Source organism: Mytilus edulis, unplaced genomic scaffold (assembly GCF_963676685.1).
Source record: "Mytilus edulis unplaced genomic scaffold, xbMytEdul2.2 SCAFFOLD_690, whole genome shotgun sequence".
Classification (NCBI taxonomy): domain Eukaryota; kingdom Metazoa; phylum Mollusca; class Bivalvia; order Mytilida; family Mytilidae; genus Mytilus; species Mytilus edulis.
Window position 1 is genome coordinate 13,943 of NW_027267522.1, and position 14,568 is coordinate 28,510.

The following is a 14,568-nucleotide window of genomic DNA, read 5'->3' on the forward strand; positions in this document are numbered from 1 at the left end:
GGAATTCCATCAAGTACCATCAAATTTCCATCAAGTGTTGATGGAAAATGAAGAAATTGATGGAATATCTAGGGATGGGAGGTGAGCTAAAATTATGTGTGAAAAAAAGAAACAGACATAATAGGTCAAGATGTTAAAATCGGGGTACAGCAATCAACATTGTGTTATAATCTTAATCACTATAAATACAACCGCCACTGTAAATTGTTTGTATATATATCCATTGTTGTATTAAGCTACCATTAGATTTTTATAAATTTTACATTTCATGTTCCTGAGTTATTTTAAAAAGAGGTGAATATAAAAAAAGAAGATGTGGTATGATTGCCAATGAGACAACTATCCACAAAAGATCAAAATAACACAGACATTAACAACTATAGGTCACCGTACGGCCTTCAACAATGAATGTCCAGTTTTCTGACAATATCCTTAAAGTGCTTTGAGCAGTTCCAACTAGCTATTGAAATATTGAATATTGGTACAGTGGGAAGAAGCAAAAATACAAGATTATCTATGTTATTAAATGTAGATTACGATGATGAAAGTTTTTAATGACCTTCATTGGCTATACAGCCCTTATATGGTTGGCCCTGGCTTGATGCCTTTATGGACATTTTAAAAGTATTTTAATATTTACCATTAGGTAATAGTAGATTAAATATATGGAAGTTTATAATGACCTTGACTGGCTATAGAGCCTTTGCACATTCGGTAATCAAATATATAGAAGATCACAATTCTAGTTCTTTACTTAAATTGCAAAAAAATGAGGCAGATAAGGAGTTGATAGGTAAGGCTGTGTAGTGCAATAAAAAAAATGTGATTAATTGCATTTATCAGACTGATTATCAAAAATAATTATTATTTGTGTTCATTCAATTCAAATTGTCAACTTATTCATTTGAGGGGAGATAACTGAAATAGATATTTTTTATGAATAGATGATAGAGAAATTTTCAATTTTTACCTGTAGTAAGAAAACAAGGTCGGTGACATCATTTTTTTTATTTTATTCTATTAAAACAAATTTGAAATCCTACCTTTTCGTATTTCATTTCAAAATCCTATCTCATAGGTTTTTTTTCAATTTACAATAAAGTGTTTCTTCACAAGTCTCACAACAAGCTGAGTAAATTTTGACAATTTTGACTAACTTATAGAATGCCCTAAATGTGACGACATACCTTCATACATCATTACTGAATGGTTTTATTTATCAATAAACGATACCAGAATAACAGGGTTGGAACGTTACGACTAATCTAATTAGCACGTTTTCAGTTATATAAAGGTTCGTGGTTGTAAACTGCTCAAAACTTACAGTATTTGGTTATTTGTCATACCTATACAAAGACAACTTCCTTTTCCGGTTTTGGCCATAACGTGAAAGGTAGAATACATTTACCATAGAGTTAAATCCTGCCCTGTTCTAATCAACACATTCATCATCTAGCAAAATTAAATAGCTTTTTACAGTAAATAAAAGAAACTCTTAAACACCTCTACATCAATTTGGCTAAGCTTTATACACATTGTTCATAGATCTAGATTTGTTTTTATGGGTAACGAAATTTTTGAAGAAACTGCCAATAACTTGACAACTTGCATTAAACTTTTACTTGAGCGACTGTGGCACAGTATTTACGACATGGCACATGCCCTTCGTAGTAGCTTGCTTAATATGCAGGTGACCAGGCAGTGTTAAATTATGTGACTTCTGTATAAATGAAGTAAAATTAGTAAATTATGTGAAAACACATTTGTCATTTAAAAGTTCAGACACGAGTTCGCCTGGTCTTGCAAGTATAGACACTAGTTCTGTGTCTGAAAGCCTTTTCTAGGTTAAATTTCTGACTGTTAAGACCTAACTTTTTACACCGACCATATGCATTGTACATGTATCAAAACAATTATTTGCTGACCAAGACATTGTAGTAACCGAATGTGCATATATAGGCTACACAATATTGTCTTTACAGGAGTCTCTAACAACCTGCTCATTTGCCTTGCACATACCTGTCAACCTCTGAAAATGAAAAGTCAGGTCATGACCTGCGTTGAGAAAAAAAATCTCAGGTCATAACGTGTACGACATTTTGCGGGCTCAATTGAAGAACAAAAATATGTTTACATATAATTTATATAGTCAATATGTATATGAAACAGTTAGAACATGTATACAAGTTTATTTCAGACTATTGTTATATTCCATAGTAGCAGACTTGGCATTCTTTAAAAGAACTGCACTTGGTTTCAGTTCATAGCAATGCAAATGTGTATTCATTTTACAAGAAAGAAGAGCACACAGTGTATCCTTATTAAGATCAGCCCTACACTCTGTAGCTATTTTCTTTACTAAAGAAAATGCCCTCTCACTGTCTGCATTGCTGTTTGGCAAAACCAGTAATGTTTTAGCAAGTTTTGACAAAACAAAAAATCTTGGCTTGTTTTCAACTACCACTTTGTTATTTTCAACTGAAAGGGCCCTCTTTACTATTTGGGTGGTTTTAGTTTTTCCACAGGAATAACCTGAAGCTATTTCACAGCTCAGGTAAACCAGTGTTCCAGCTAGGTTTTCAAAAGGGCAGGGTGCCAATCCTGAAAAAGGGCATTTAACGCGCGATATGATAATATGAAAAGGGCATATTTTAATAAAAGATGTTAATCAAACATTTGTGTTTATTCGTTGAATCACAGGTTATCTTTAGCCCATATAGAACTCTATCTTTCTACTTTTAAGGCTGAAAAACTTGTCAAGCAGCTTGTCACACAAGTTTTTTTATCATTGCTTGGCACAGTTGAACTTTATATGCAGTATGTTTTGAAAGGAGATCTGTTTCATACGGTTTCTATGGTCTACCACATTTTACCAGTTTCACCTTTCTACCCCTGCTGTGCTTGATGGCAATACAGCACAAAACAGCTGTGCTCAGTAAATTCACAATTTTAGGATATAAAGCAACAGTGAAAAATAGAATCAAAAATAAAGAATACAGAAAAAGATGACCAAGGCACCCTACCAACACTGCTACTAAGACCCTCTTTAACTTTTCCCATAACTCAAAATAAATACCTAAACATATATATTCTTAAGCAAGAAGTATGGAGACACATTTTAGAATATGTAAATGGGTTACTCAATGCTAGGAAAAAAATCAGATTGAGTTATCTTTCTTTATTCGGGTGTGCTCCTTCGTTGGAGGATTATAAACAGTACGTAAATATGATCACAATATGGCGGCCGATTTTGCTATTTTCGTATCAAAAATGAAGGCAGTCAATGACAAATACGTCTGGATTTTCTGTTTATTTTACAGAAAACAAGTAAAACAATGTCTTCAACGAGTTTATAATGGTTTTCCAACTTTCTGTCATTACGTTTCTTCCATGAAACTACGGTAAACATCGCAAATTGTGCCCAAGTTGTTGTATGCACATTTCTTCAAAGATAATTGCCGACTGACCGATTCTATTTGAACGAATTAATGTTGATGATCATTAATGACCCATCCGATAAACGGATTACCTATAACAACAGATTATGACACCAGTTGTAACCATTGATTAGCTTGGGGTGGTAAACAAAGTCATAATCTTTTCCCCAGGTAAAATTTAGTAATTAGCGTATCATATCAATACGCAAATTTTATATGCAATCGATCTTCAAAAAAGGCAGGGCGCCCTGGAAACTGTAAAAAGGGCACAGGGCGGGCGCCGCGCCCTCTGAAAACGGCCTAGCTGGAACACTGTAAACAGTCCTACATTTTGACTTTTGGTTACATTGAAAAAGACCGATAAAACCGAAGGTCGCATTACTTCTAAATACCGGAAACAATTCCGGTCAGAAATCCGGGTGAAACGGGTAATGTTAGAAATTCCCGGCACCCGCCGGGTAAAGAAAAACTCCCGGGTGAGAGGTGAAAATAACGGGTGTCACCCGCAAAAAACGGGTGAGTTGACAGGTATGCTTGCAGCTGTAAGATACATGTAAGAGCAAATATGATAGGCTATGTAACAAATTAAAAGTTTTCAGCGAAATCATTTGTGATGAGTGGTTATCAAGCTAACTTTCACCAACCATAAAACTGTCATGAGTAAGGAAAACACAGCGTTAGGCCATTAAAGATTATCAAGTTTTCTAAATACATTTTTTTAAAGGGGCGTTTTGCCAGTGGGCCGATTTGTCCTGCTTCAATTAGTACAATGAAAATTTCCCAAAATTTTCCCCATTTTTTTTTTTTTTATTATTATTAGTGATTTTTCTACTGTTAAAGGGGACTTGGTCCCCTTATAAACAAGTCAATCCCACATAAATAAGAATGCTGTAAAATTTGACAAATTTTCCCCTTTCTTTAAATTAAACCTTTGAACTGTGAATAATGAAATTATTATACATGTATGAAAGATGCTAATAATGCAGTTTTTGTGCTATGATGCTCTATATATCTTATAATTTATATATATTTTAGATATAAAGGCCAAGATGAAGTTCAACAAAATGGTGTCGTCCTCTCGTAGGAAGAATAGGAAGCGCCATTTTAATGCACCATCCCATGTAAGGAGGAAGATCATGAGTTCTGCACTGTCAAAAGACTTGAGGCAGAAATACAATGTCAGAAGCGTACCTATTCGAAAAGATGATGAGGTTCAGGTAAGTTAAAAAAATGCCAATATTTGTTTCCTATGCAGACTGCGAGGAAAAGGTCCTGAAGAAATGGGCATGACTTCATAGATTCAGGATTCAGCACACATGTTTTCGTATAACCAGTTGTTGACACCACAAAATGTATACTGGTACAGACTAGAAATGTTTAAATGCGTTGGCAGAACTGAAATATACATGTACATAACTAGTTTTTGACACCACAAAATGTATACTGGTACAGACTAGAAATGTTTAAATGCATTGGCAGAACTGAAATATACATATACATGTACAAAATCATATCAAAACATTTTGTGTTGTAAAAACTAAAAACTCCTAGATGTAATGATTTTTTTTGTCAGTTAATAAAGTTATCGCTACAATAGGAGATAAAATGTATAAAACAAAATTCAGGTGTTGGCTTATTTCCCAACCTGCTATATATAGTGATGAATAAATGACTCGAAGACAGTTTATATCTAGTTCTTGTCGTGCCATATTTGTATTTGCTAAAAATCAAATAGTGCAATGTTATATATTTTTATAAACGGCTCTGGACCTCCAATGCAACTTATGAAGATCCTTACACTACTTTTAGTACCCTCTTATTAATTTAGAGGGAATTACATTTTGTTTTTGTATGATATTCATTATACTAATTTATTGCTACATGTACCTTTTCATATATTACTACATAGGTTGTCCGAGGTCATTATAAAGGACAGCAAGTTGGCAAAGTTGTTCAAGTGTACAGAAAGAAGTTTGTGATATACATTGAAAGAATTCAGAGAGAAAAAGCCAATGGAGCATCTGTTCATGTTGGAATTGACCCATCAAAGGTAATAATAACGGTTTACTGAATACTGCTGCTGAAGACGTAACACTTTCACTACTAGTAATATAAGAAATTTCTGTTTGTTCAATTAGCCTTATATTACTAGAAATATTTCAAATGAGTTCCTTTTTCTATAAATTACATTAACAGTTCAGATTTGATTTAAGATAATCTTGATACCCAAATTAAATTGTAAATGCCAAGGGTATTGTAAACCTGATTGAAAAGTAATCAAAACATGCCGGGTGCTTAAGAAATATGTATATATTATCTTTGAAGTCCTGGATTACCTGTTATACACAGGAATGTTGTATGTTAAATAAAAAAAATGGATACAGAAACAATTTTCTGTTAACTGACATAATAAGTAGAATAATTAATGCATGTGTTTAGCACCAGGGTTCAATCATTGTGGTTTTGCTCTGTAGTTATACATGCTATAGTAAACTTTTGTAAACCCTCCTGTCTATATTTTATGTATCTAGATGGGTTCCTTACACTCAAATACATTTAATCATTGCATTTCTTCAAATATTTGAAAAACTTTTAAAAACTTCTCTAGTTCCCTGTACAAAGGCAGTCACCAGACCTTTAAGGATTGTTTTTTGCTTGAAATATTTGCCGCATGATATAAAGCAAACAACAATCTATCAATAATTTTAAGTTGGTGAGGAACCAATTATTAAATTAATAGAAGTTTGATAGACATTTATATTTTAAATTTTCACTGAAAAACACACATATTTCAAACAGTAATCACAAATTACCTGCATTTTGGTATTTTCAAGCCTGCCTGAATAACAGTATTTAAAAAAAAAAAGTATTGTAGGCCTACTGGAGTGTCATCTGTTTATTATCTTGTTTGTTGATTTCATGTCACCATATGACATAATTGAAAAACAAAATCCAATGTGAAAGCACAATATGCCGATAGGTAACTAGGTACTAATTTCTCATTGGCTTTGGCAAAACCATGAAATTGAATTCCCCCCCCCCCCCAAATTGTTACCCACGAAAAAACTAATGAATCCTCAGTATACCCTAACCAAAACATACAACAAAAGCCCTGCTGTATCAATATCATTTATTTTTACCTTGCCAGAAATATCCATATTAATCAAATTTCAAAGAGTAACTGCAATGACACATGTATAAAATATATAAAGTTGACAATTTTACCTTTGATATAAAATGCATGTGTTTAGCACCAGGGTTCAATCTTTGTGGTTTTGCTCTGTAGTTATACATGCTATAGTAAACTTTTGTAAACCCTCCTGTCTATATTTTACGTATCTAGATGGGTTCCTTACAGTCAAATACATTTAATCATTGCATTTGTAAAAGTATTTAATTGAAATACAGAAACACTTTGGTACCCATGCATTCCCCTCAATCAGCTGTCAGCTTCCTCAGCAGTTAATTGTAATCCCAAATATTTTCTGTGTTTATAAGAACATAGGAAGTTTAAAGTATCATTGGATATCAAACTCAGTTCATTAAAATACTTTGCACTGTAATACAAACTTGCTTTAAACAATTATTGTTGATTTAAACACACCATTTGAGTAAAGGAAGATAGATCCTTCTGCTCTTTACACACATGTACAATTTTTAATGTCCCAACAAAGTTTCAAAGAGGGACGAAAGATACCAAAGGGACAGTCAAACTCGTAAATCTAAAACAAACTGACGCCATGGCTAAAAATGAAAAAGACAAACAAACAACAGCACACACGATACAACAAGTTACTCGTTGGCGTGTATATGCTGATCAAATAGCTACAAAAATTGATCCCCATGATAATCAATGAATCCACAGTGTATCTTGACCAGAAATAAAAGAAGCTTAAACCTACTGTGAAAATGTAACTTATTCTGGTTCTGGAGAAGTGAGGCCTAAATTAAAATATTGTTTGTTTGCCCTTTTCCGACCCTATGTTTTGAAACAGGGTAGGTAGGTAGGTAAAATATTTTATTTTTTTCCCCAAAAAAATAACTTGGCTCGGTATATTATTTGTCATGGGTAGGCAGTAGGTAAAATATTTTATTTATAGATACAAAATCTGCATAATGTCATTTTTTTGTCTGTTTTGTTTTTGCAAATAAGTTTTCCGCTGGGACTATTAGTTTTGAAAAAAAAATATATAAGAGATAAATTTGTACTGGTAAGATAATGTCCGGGCAGACATATATTACTAGTAGAAAAAGTCCCTAGAGTGTTACAAATTTCGTGTGTGCCTTTTTTTCCAATAAAAATGCTACAAGACTTAAAACTCAATTGTCACGTATTCAGACCTGCCAACTTTTGAAAATCTCCATGGGGGATTTAGCGCGCGACCAGATTTTAAAGGGTTAAAATTTTAGCGACTTTTCTGTGTGCATTGTTTTTTTACTCCTAAAATAGTCTAAGTTCTCTTCTTTTTTCTTTTGGTATACTAATGATGAGCTTGTAGGCCTTGGTTTCTTTTATTTGCATGATTCTTGTACTATTAAATTATAAAATTGACAAAATAACTGAAGAATAGAGAAAAATGGCATTAAAAATAAAGAATTCAAAGTAGAGACCCCCCCTTTCCCCCTCCAAAGACCTTCTTAATCTAATGAACCTTGACTCAAAAGACCTAAAACTACATGTCCTTAAGTTAGAAGGATGAAGACAGATTTTTGATTTAGTCTTACTTATGGTCTTATCAGTATCAAGGAGAAAATGGATAAAATTTGAGTTATCTTTCTTTGTATTCAGAGGTGCTCTTACCGAAGGAGGCTTATACAGTAAAACAGTAGAAGTGAATACAAAATGGCGTCGATTTTAAATCAACAGACACACGACGTCTGGTTTAAAAAATTAAACGGATTTCAAGATAAACGATGTTTTCTTGAGAGTTCATTACAGTTCTCATCTTTCAATTAATTATGATTTTGTTGTGGAACTACGGCACATGTTGCAAATTGTGCTTGTGTGATAAATGATTAAAATTGAAAGGCTTTTTGACCAAATGTGTGTATACAAATTAATTTTGAGGACTGTTACGACCCATTAGGTAATCTGATTACATACAACCACTAATTATGACACCTGTTGTGACTGTTGATTAGCGTAGGGTCGTTAACTTGTCATAATATGTCCCCAGGTAAAATTATAGATTTTTTAAAATTGATCAGAAAAACTTCAAAATCGGTAAACAATAATTTTTTCTGGTATATTTGGTGAAAATCGGGATTTTGACTAGTTTTACGATCCCGATATCGGGATTCGGGTTAAGGGATAAAAATCGGGATGATACCGCGAAAATCGGGATAGTTGGCAGGTCTGCGTATTTTGCATCACATTTATAAATGATCTGTATGGAAAACTTGGCGATTTTACTGCCAGATATTCACCACTTTACAGGGTTTTGTCACTTTTGGTTCATGTCAGAAATAAATAATTTAGCGGCATCGTTAACATAATCATTCTGATATGCGGATTACAAAAGGCCATCCCTACATAGAATACAACGTCCGTTTACAAATTAGTTTGTACACGCGTTAATACTTTTGTATCAAACGAACTTTTTTGTAAATGAACCCTGCTCTTTAAGTTTAAAGGTACAGAGTAACGTACTTCATATCATGATTTCAGAAAGCGTTCAACATCGATTTCAAACAAATGCTTTGAAACTTCAAATGCAAGTGTTCATGTCAAACGCTCAGGTAATACTAAACGGACTGGACCTTATACGTAAAGATTAAACCCGAGGATTCCGGTAAAAAAGTTTTGAGCGGGAAATACAAATATAAGATTTTTGGTAGGAACGAAAAAATAAAATAAAATAAAATCTTGCTGGTAAATACAAATAAAAGATTTTCAGGCGGAACGAATTGATAGGGTCGGTCGGTAAAGGGCAAACAAACAATATTTTAGTTTAAGCCTGAACAGTCTATTGTCTTTACACATCTTCCAAAACTAGAAAAAAAAGTACAAAGTTTACAGAGATCACAAAAAGTTATGAACTGAAAGATTTGACCATCAAAATTTTTCAAAGAATAGACACAATATGGATATTTTGCAATATAAATATTGAATGGAGAGGAGCACCAGATCTTTTTCCAAGCCTATATTATCATGATACCTTTAAAATTGAATGCATGTGTTTAGCACCAGGGTTCAATCATTGTGGTTTTGCTCTGTAGTTATACATGCTATAGTAAACTTTTGTTAACCCTCCTGTCTATATTGTACATATCTAGATGGGTTCCTTACACTCAAATACATTTAATCACTGCATTTGTAAAAGTATTTAATTGAATTACAGTAACACCTACCCATGCACTCACCTCGCTCAACAGTTGATTTGAATCTCTAATATTTTTTTTTTTTTTAAATGCTTAGTTGAACTATGTTCCTATTTCAAAGGAATGTTACTTAAAGAGATCACTTCTGGTTTTCCCAATGAGTGACTGATCTAAAGGGATAAATTGTACTTTCAAAATAAGATTCCTTTCCATCCAGTAATCAAATTAAAGATACTTATTTCTAATCGGTTTTATATATCCACCTTACTCAATATTGACAGTAATTCTGGCAAAAAATATACATCGTTTTCATGGTATGTTCAGTATTGCAGTCTGCACCATAATCTCTTCCAATTACTAGTCTGAAGAACAATATTCCAACAGTTTTAATTTCTTACGTGTAAACAGAGTTTTGCAAATACTTAATGGTCCAAATGAAATGTTGCTAGTCTGGGGCTTCAGACTAGTGGCTAACAGTGCAGACTGGTATTGATTTTGCTATTAAATGCATGTACATGTATTTAGCACCAGCTGAATTCTGTCTAAATGTCTTTCTGCAGTTATATATGCTTTAATAACTTTTGTTAATCCTCCTGTCTGTATATAACTTATATTTTCTCCAGGTCTTGATGCAAATATATTATTTTGTTGGCATGGATGATTCTGAAAACATCTCTATTAAAAAATACATATATACAGTGTATAGTTGTTTTAAACATTTGTGCATTATTATTTTGTAGGTAGTAATTGTCAAATTGAAAATTGATAAAGACAGAAAAAGGATTCTGGAACGTAAAGCCCGATCCAGACAAGTCGCTGACAAAGGCAAACACACAGAAGAAACTATTATGGAAACTTCATAAACTATTAAATATCATGGGAAATATTGTGTTTCATTTCATGTATGTGTCTAATACTTAACCAGTAATACTTTTATTTATAGTTCCTAATGGCGGTTTGCCATTCTCGAAAGAAATTGATTTTTTTCTTCATCAAAGACCAAATGCTGTAGAAGTTAACGACTTAAGTCACTGTATGGCTTTCAATAATAAGCATAATCCATATTGAATAGCAAGCTATCAAAAAAAAACTTGAAATGGCAAATATAAAACAATTCAGGAGAGAAAACTAACTGCCTGATTTAGATACAATCTAGAAACTAAAAACAAATATGAAATATTGTTTCAATTGACAACAATATAATTGCATATTCCTGACCCAACACATAGAATGAGGCGGGGTTATCAAGGTTAAATGGGACTGGTGTAACTGAACATAACTAAAAAATCAGTTGAAAAGAGTTTGAATTGTCAAATCGATACAAACCACAAAAACAACGAACATGAGACATAAAAACAGATCCCAGTTACTTGGAGCTAAGTCAAATTCAATAACAATTGGAAAAATATGTCCAAGTCATTAAATATAAATCTGTATACATCCAATAGATTTAGAACAGTCTAGAACAACATGTGCAATGCAAAAATATATACATGTAGGTACCATTATCACTGATCTAGTAAACATTTTTGTTAAGGGGCCAACTGAAGCACTCCTCAGGTTGCAGGATTTTGCCACAAATGATGCTATGTGACACAAAAAATGATAAATGGAAAATATGAAATTTCGAAAATAAACATGAAGAGACAGTTTATTTCGGTCTTGTGGGATTCCTAATCTGCTATAAAAATTAGTTCAAAAAGGCTCAATGCATCAGATTGACTGACGTACAAGTGGTCGTAACCGGGTACTATATTTGGTGTATGGAATGATTGTAAGATGAACATGTCCAACTTGCATGGTCATCTGACCTTGACCTCATTTTCATGGTTCAGTGGTCAAAGTAGTATTTGTGTTTGGATTTTTGTCGAGCCTGCAACTTGAGTTGCAGAAAGCTGGACATAGTAATAGTGATCTGCCAGCATTAGCCAACTTTATATTTTAGAAGGTGGAAGACCTGTATGCTTCATACTTTGTATATAGATACCTCATGTTACGAATTTTCCGTCTGATTGTCCTTAATCTCATTTTCATGGTTCAGTGACTACTTGGAAAAAAAGATTTTTTGTAATGTTAAGTTCTCTTATTATAAATAATAGGAAAACTATATATTTGGTATGTGCATACCTTGCAAGGTCGTCATGCCTGTCACAGTTTTCACTTGACCGCAACCTCATTTCATGGCTCGGTGAAACATTTTTGTTACAGGGTCACCTAGATCCTTGAGGTTAAGTTTTGGTGGTCAAGTCCATATCTCAGATACTATAAGCAATAGGCCTAGTATATTTGGTGTATGGAATGACTAAGGTGTACATGTCCAACTGATGGGTGTCATCTGACCTTTACCTCATTTTTTTCTTGTTTTTCATGTACTGTTTGCATTAGGTCTATATTTTGTGTATGGAATGATTTTAAGGTGTACATATCTAGCTGGCAGGTGTCCTGACCGTGACCTTATTTTCATGGTTCAGTGGTCAAAGTTCAGTTTTCAAGTTTGTTTTTTTCTTTATACTATATGCAATAGGTCAACTAGATTTGGTGTATGGAAATATTTTATGATCTAGGTGTCAGTCACGCAGGTTTTATTTGACCTTGACCTCATTGCTCAGTGTTAAGTTTTTATACAACCGCAAAAATTGAAAATGTTTTGGTCATATATTGGTATCACGTTGACGGCGTCATCATTGGCATCCGGAGACTTTTGGTTTTCTCACTATTACTTTAGTATAAGTGAATAGAAATCTATGAAATTTAAACACAAGGTTTATGACCTTAAAGGAAGGTTGGGATTGATTTTGGAAGTTTTGGTCCCAACAGTTTGGGAATTGGGGGACAAAATAAGCATTTTCTTGGTTTTCGCACTATAACTTTAGTTTAAGTCAATAGAAATCTATGAAATTTTGACACAAGGATTATGACCACTAAAGGAAGGTTGGGATGGATTTTTGGAGTTTTGGTCCCAACAGTTTAGGAATTAGGGGCCAAAAAAGGGCTCAGATAAGCATTATTCTTGGTTTTCGCACAATAACTTTAGTATAAATTTTGACACAAGGATTATGACCACTAATGGAAGGTTGGTATGGATTTTTGGAGTTTTGGTCCCAACAGTTTAGGAATTAGGGGCCAAAAAAGGGCTCAGATAAGCATTATTCTTGGTTTTCGCACAATAACTTTAGTATAAATTTTGACACAAGGATTATGACCACTAATGGAAGGTTGGGATGGATTTTTGGAGTTTTGGTCCCAACAGTTTAGGAATTAGGGGCCAAAAAAAGGGCTCAGATAAGCATTATTCTTGGTTTTCGCACAATAACTTTAGGATAAGTTAATAGAAATCAATGAAATTTAAACACAAGGTTTATGAACACAAAAGGAAGGTTGGGATTGATTTTGGGAGTTTTGGTCCCAACAGTTTAGGAATAAGGGGCCCAAAGGGTCCAAAATTAAACTTTGTTTGATATCAACAAAAATTGAATAATTGGGGTTCTATGATATGCTGAATCTAAACCTGTATTTAGATTTTTGATTATAGGCCTAGTTTTCAAGTTGGTCCAAATTGCGGTCCAAAATTAAACTTTGGTTGATTTCAACAAAAATTGTATATATGGGGTTCTTTGATATATGCTTAATCTAACCATGTATTTAGATTTTTGATGTTTGGGCCTGGTTATCAGATTGGTCCACATCGAAATTGAACTTTATTTGATTTCATCAAAAAATGAATTCTTGGGTTTTTTTGATATGCTGAATCTAACCATGTATTTAGATTTTGGATATTGGACCATAAATAGGTAATGTCCAATTTAAAGAAGTTTATAAGTTTAAGTTCTTAGAACACATTCATTATGTGTCAGAAACCTGTGTTGTATCAACTATTTAATCACAATCCAAATTCAGAGCTGAAATGTTGTGTCCATACTTGCCCCAATGTTCAGGGTTCCAATTCTGCTGTCGTATAAAGCTGCGCCCTGCGGAACATCTGGCTGTGTTTTGGTCTGTTTTTCTTGAACTATAAGCAAAAGATCAACTATATTTGTAGTATGGAAGAATTGTTAGCTGTAAAAATCTGCCTGGCATGGTTCAACCGACCTTGACCTCATTTTCATGGTGCATTGGTCGATGTTTAGTTTTCTTGGTTAATGATAAGTAATGTGACACAGTTGTAATAAGGCTTTATATTTAGGAATATCAACATAATATCAATGATTAGTAAAGAAGGCGAGAAATTTCAGCGTGTGCACCCTTGTTTTTTTTTCTAATATATGTAATAGGTCAATATAATATCTTTAGTCTGTGTCACATGTTTTATTTGACCTTGACCTCTATCACAGTTCAATAATTAATTAAGCAACAAGTCCAGTATATTTGTTGTATGGAAGGATTGTACGGTTTATATGTATATCTGGCAGGTATCATTTGACCTTGACATCATTTTCATGGTTCATTTGTCAACGTGTAGTTTGTTTCAAGATGCAGATTTAGGGGGAGGGCCCCATCCCCTTTTTCTGGGGAAAATTTGGTTGATTATATAGGGAATCACTTAAGCATGACCGGAGCGTGCCCCCTCTTAGGCAGTCAGTGATTCCCACTTGTGAAACATTCTGGATCCGTCACTGGTTTCTTAGATACGTTAAGCACTAGGTGCACTATATTTAATGCATAGATTGGTGTAACATGTTCGGCATGAATCAACTGACCGTGACCTAATGTCCATGGTTCATTGCATTTTGGTCATTCTTAGAAACTAGAATCAATAGGTCTCATATATCTGGTGTATTGAATGATTGTAAGGTGTACATGTATTTCCCGT

The 14,568-nt window shown here is 33.6% G+C and overlaps 1 protein-coding gene across 2 annotated transcripts; it reads left to right on the forward strand.

Moving 5' to 3' along the window:
* The first annotated feature begins 1,272 nt into the window (after nucleotides 1-1,272).
* Nucleotides 1,273-10,642, forward strand: LOC139505579 (large ribosomal subunit protein uL24-like). 2 transcript variants are annotated; one of them, XM_071295096.1, is made up of 4 exons: nucleotides 1,273-1,393; nucleotides 4,473-4,654; nucleotides 5,347-5,487; nucleotides 10,499-10,642. In XM_071295096.1, exons 2-4 carry the CDS (start codon nucleotides 4,487-4,489, stop codon nucleotides 10,619-10,621), a joined length of 432 nt encoding a protein of 143 aa, XP_071151197.1. In that variant the 5' UTR covers nucleotides 1,273-1,393; nucleotides 4,473-4,486; the 3' UTR covers nucleotides 10,622-10,642. The 2 variants fall into 2 exon arrangements, with proteins under 2 accessions (XP_071151197.1, XP_071151195.1); XM_071295094.1 differs by lacking the exon at nucleotides 1,273-1,393 and adding an exon at nucleotides 1,542-1,565.
* Nucleotides 10,643-14,568: the final 3,926 nt, after the last annotated feature.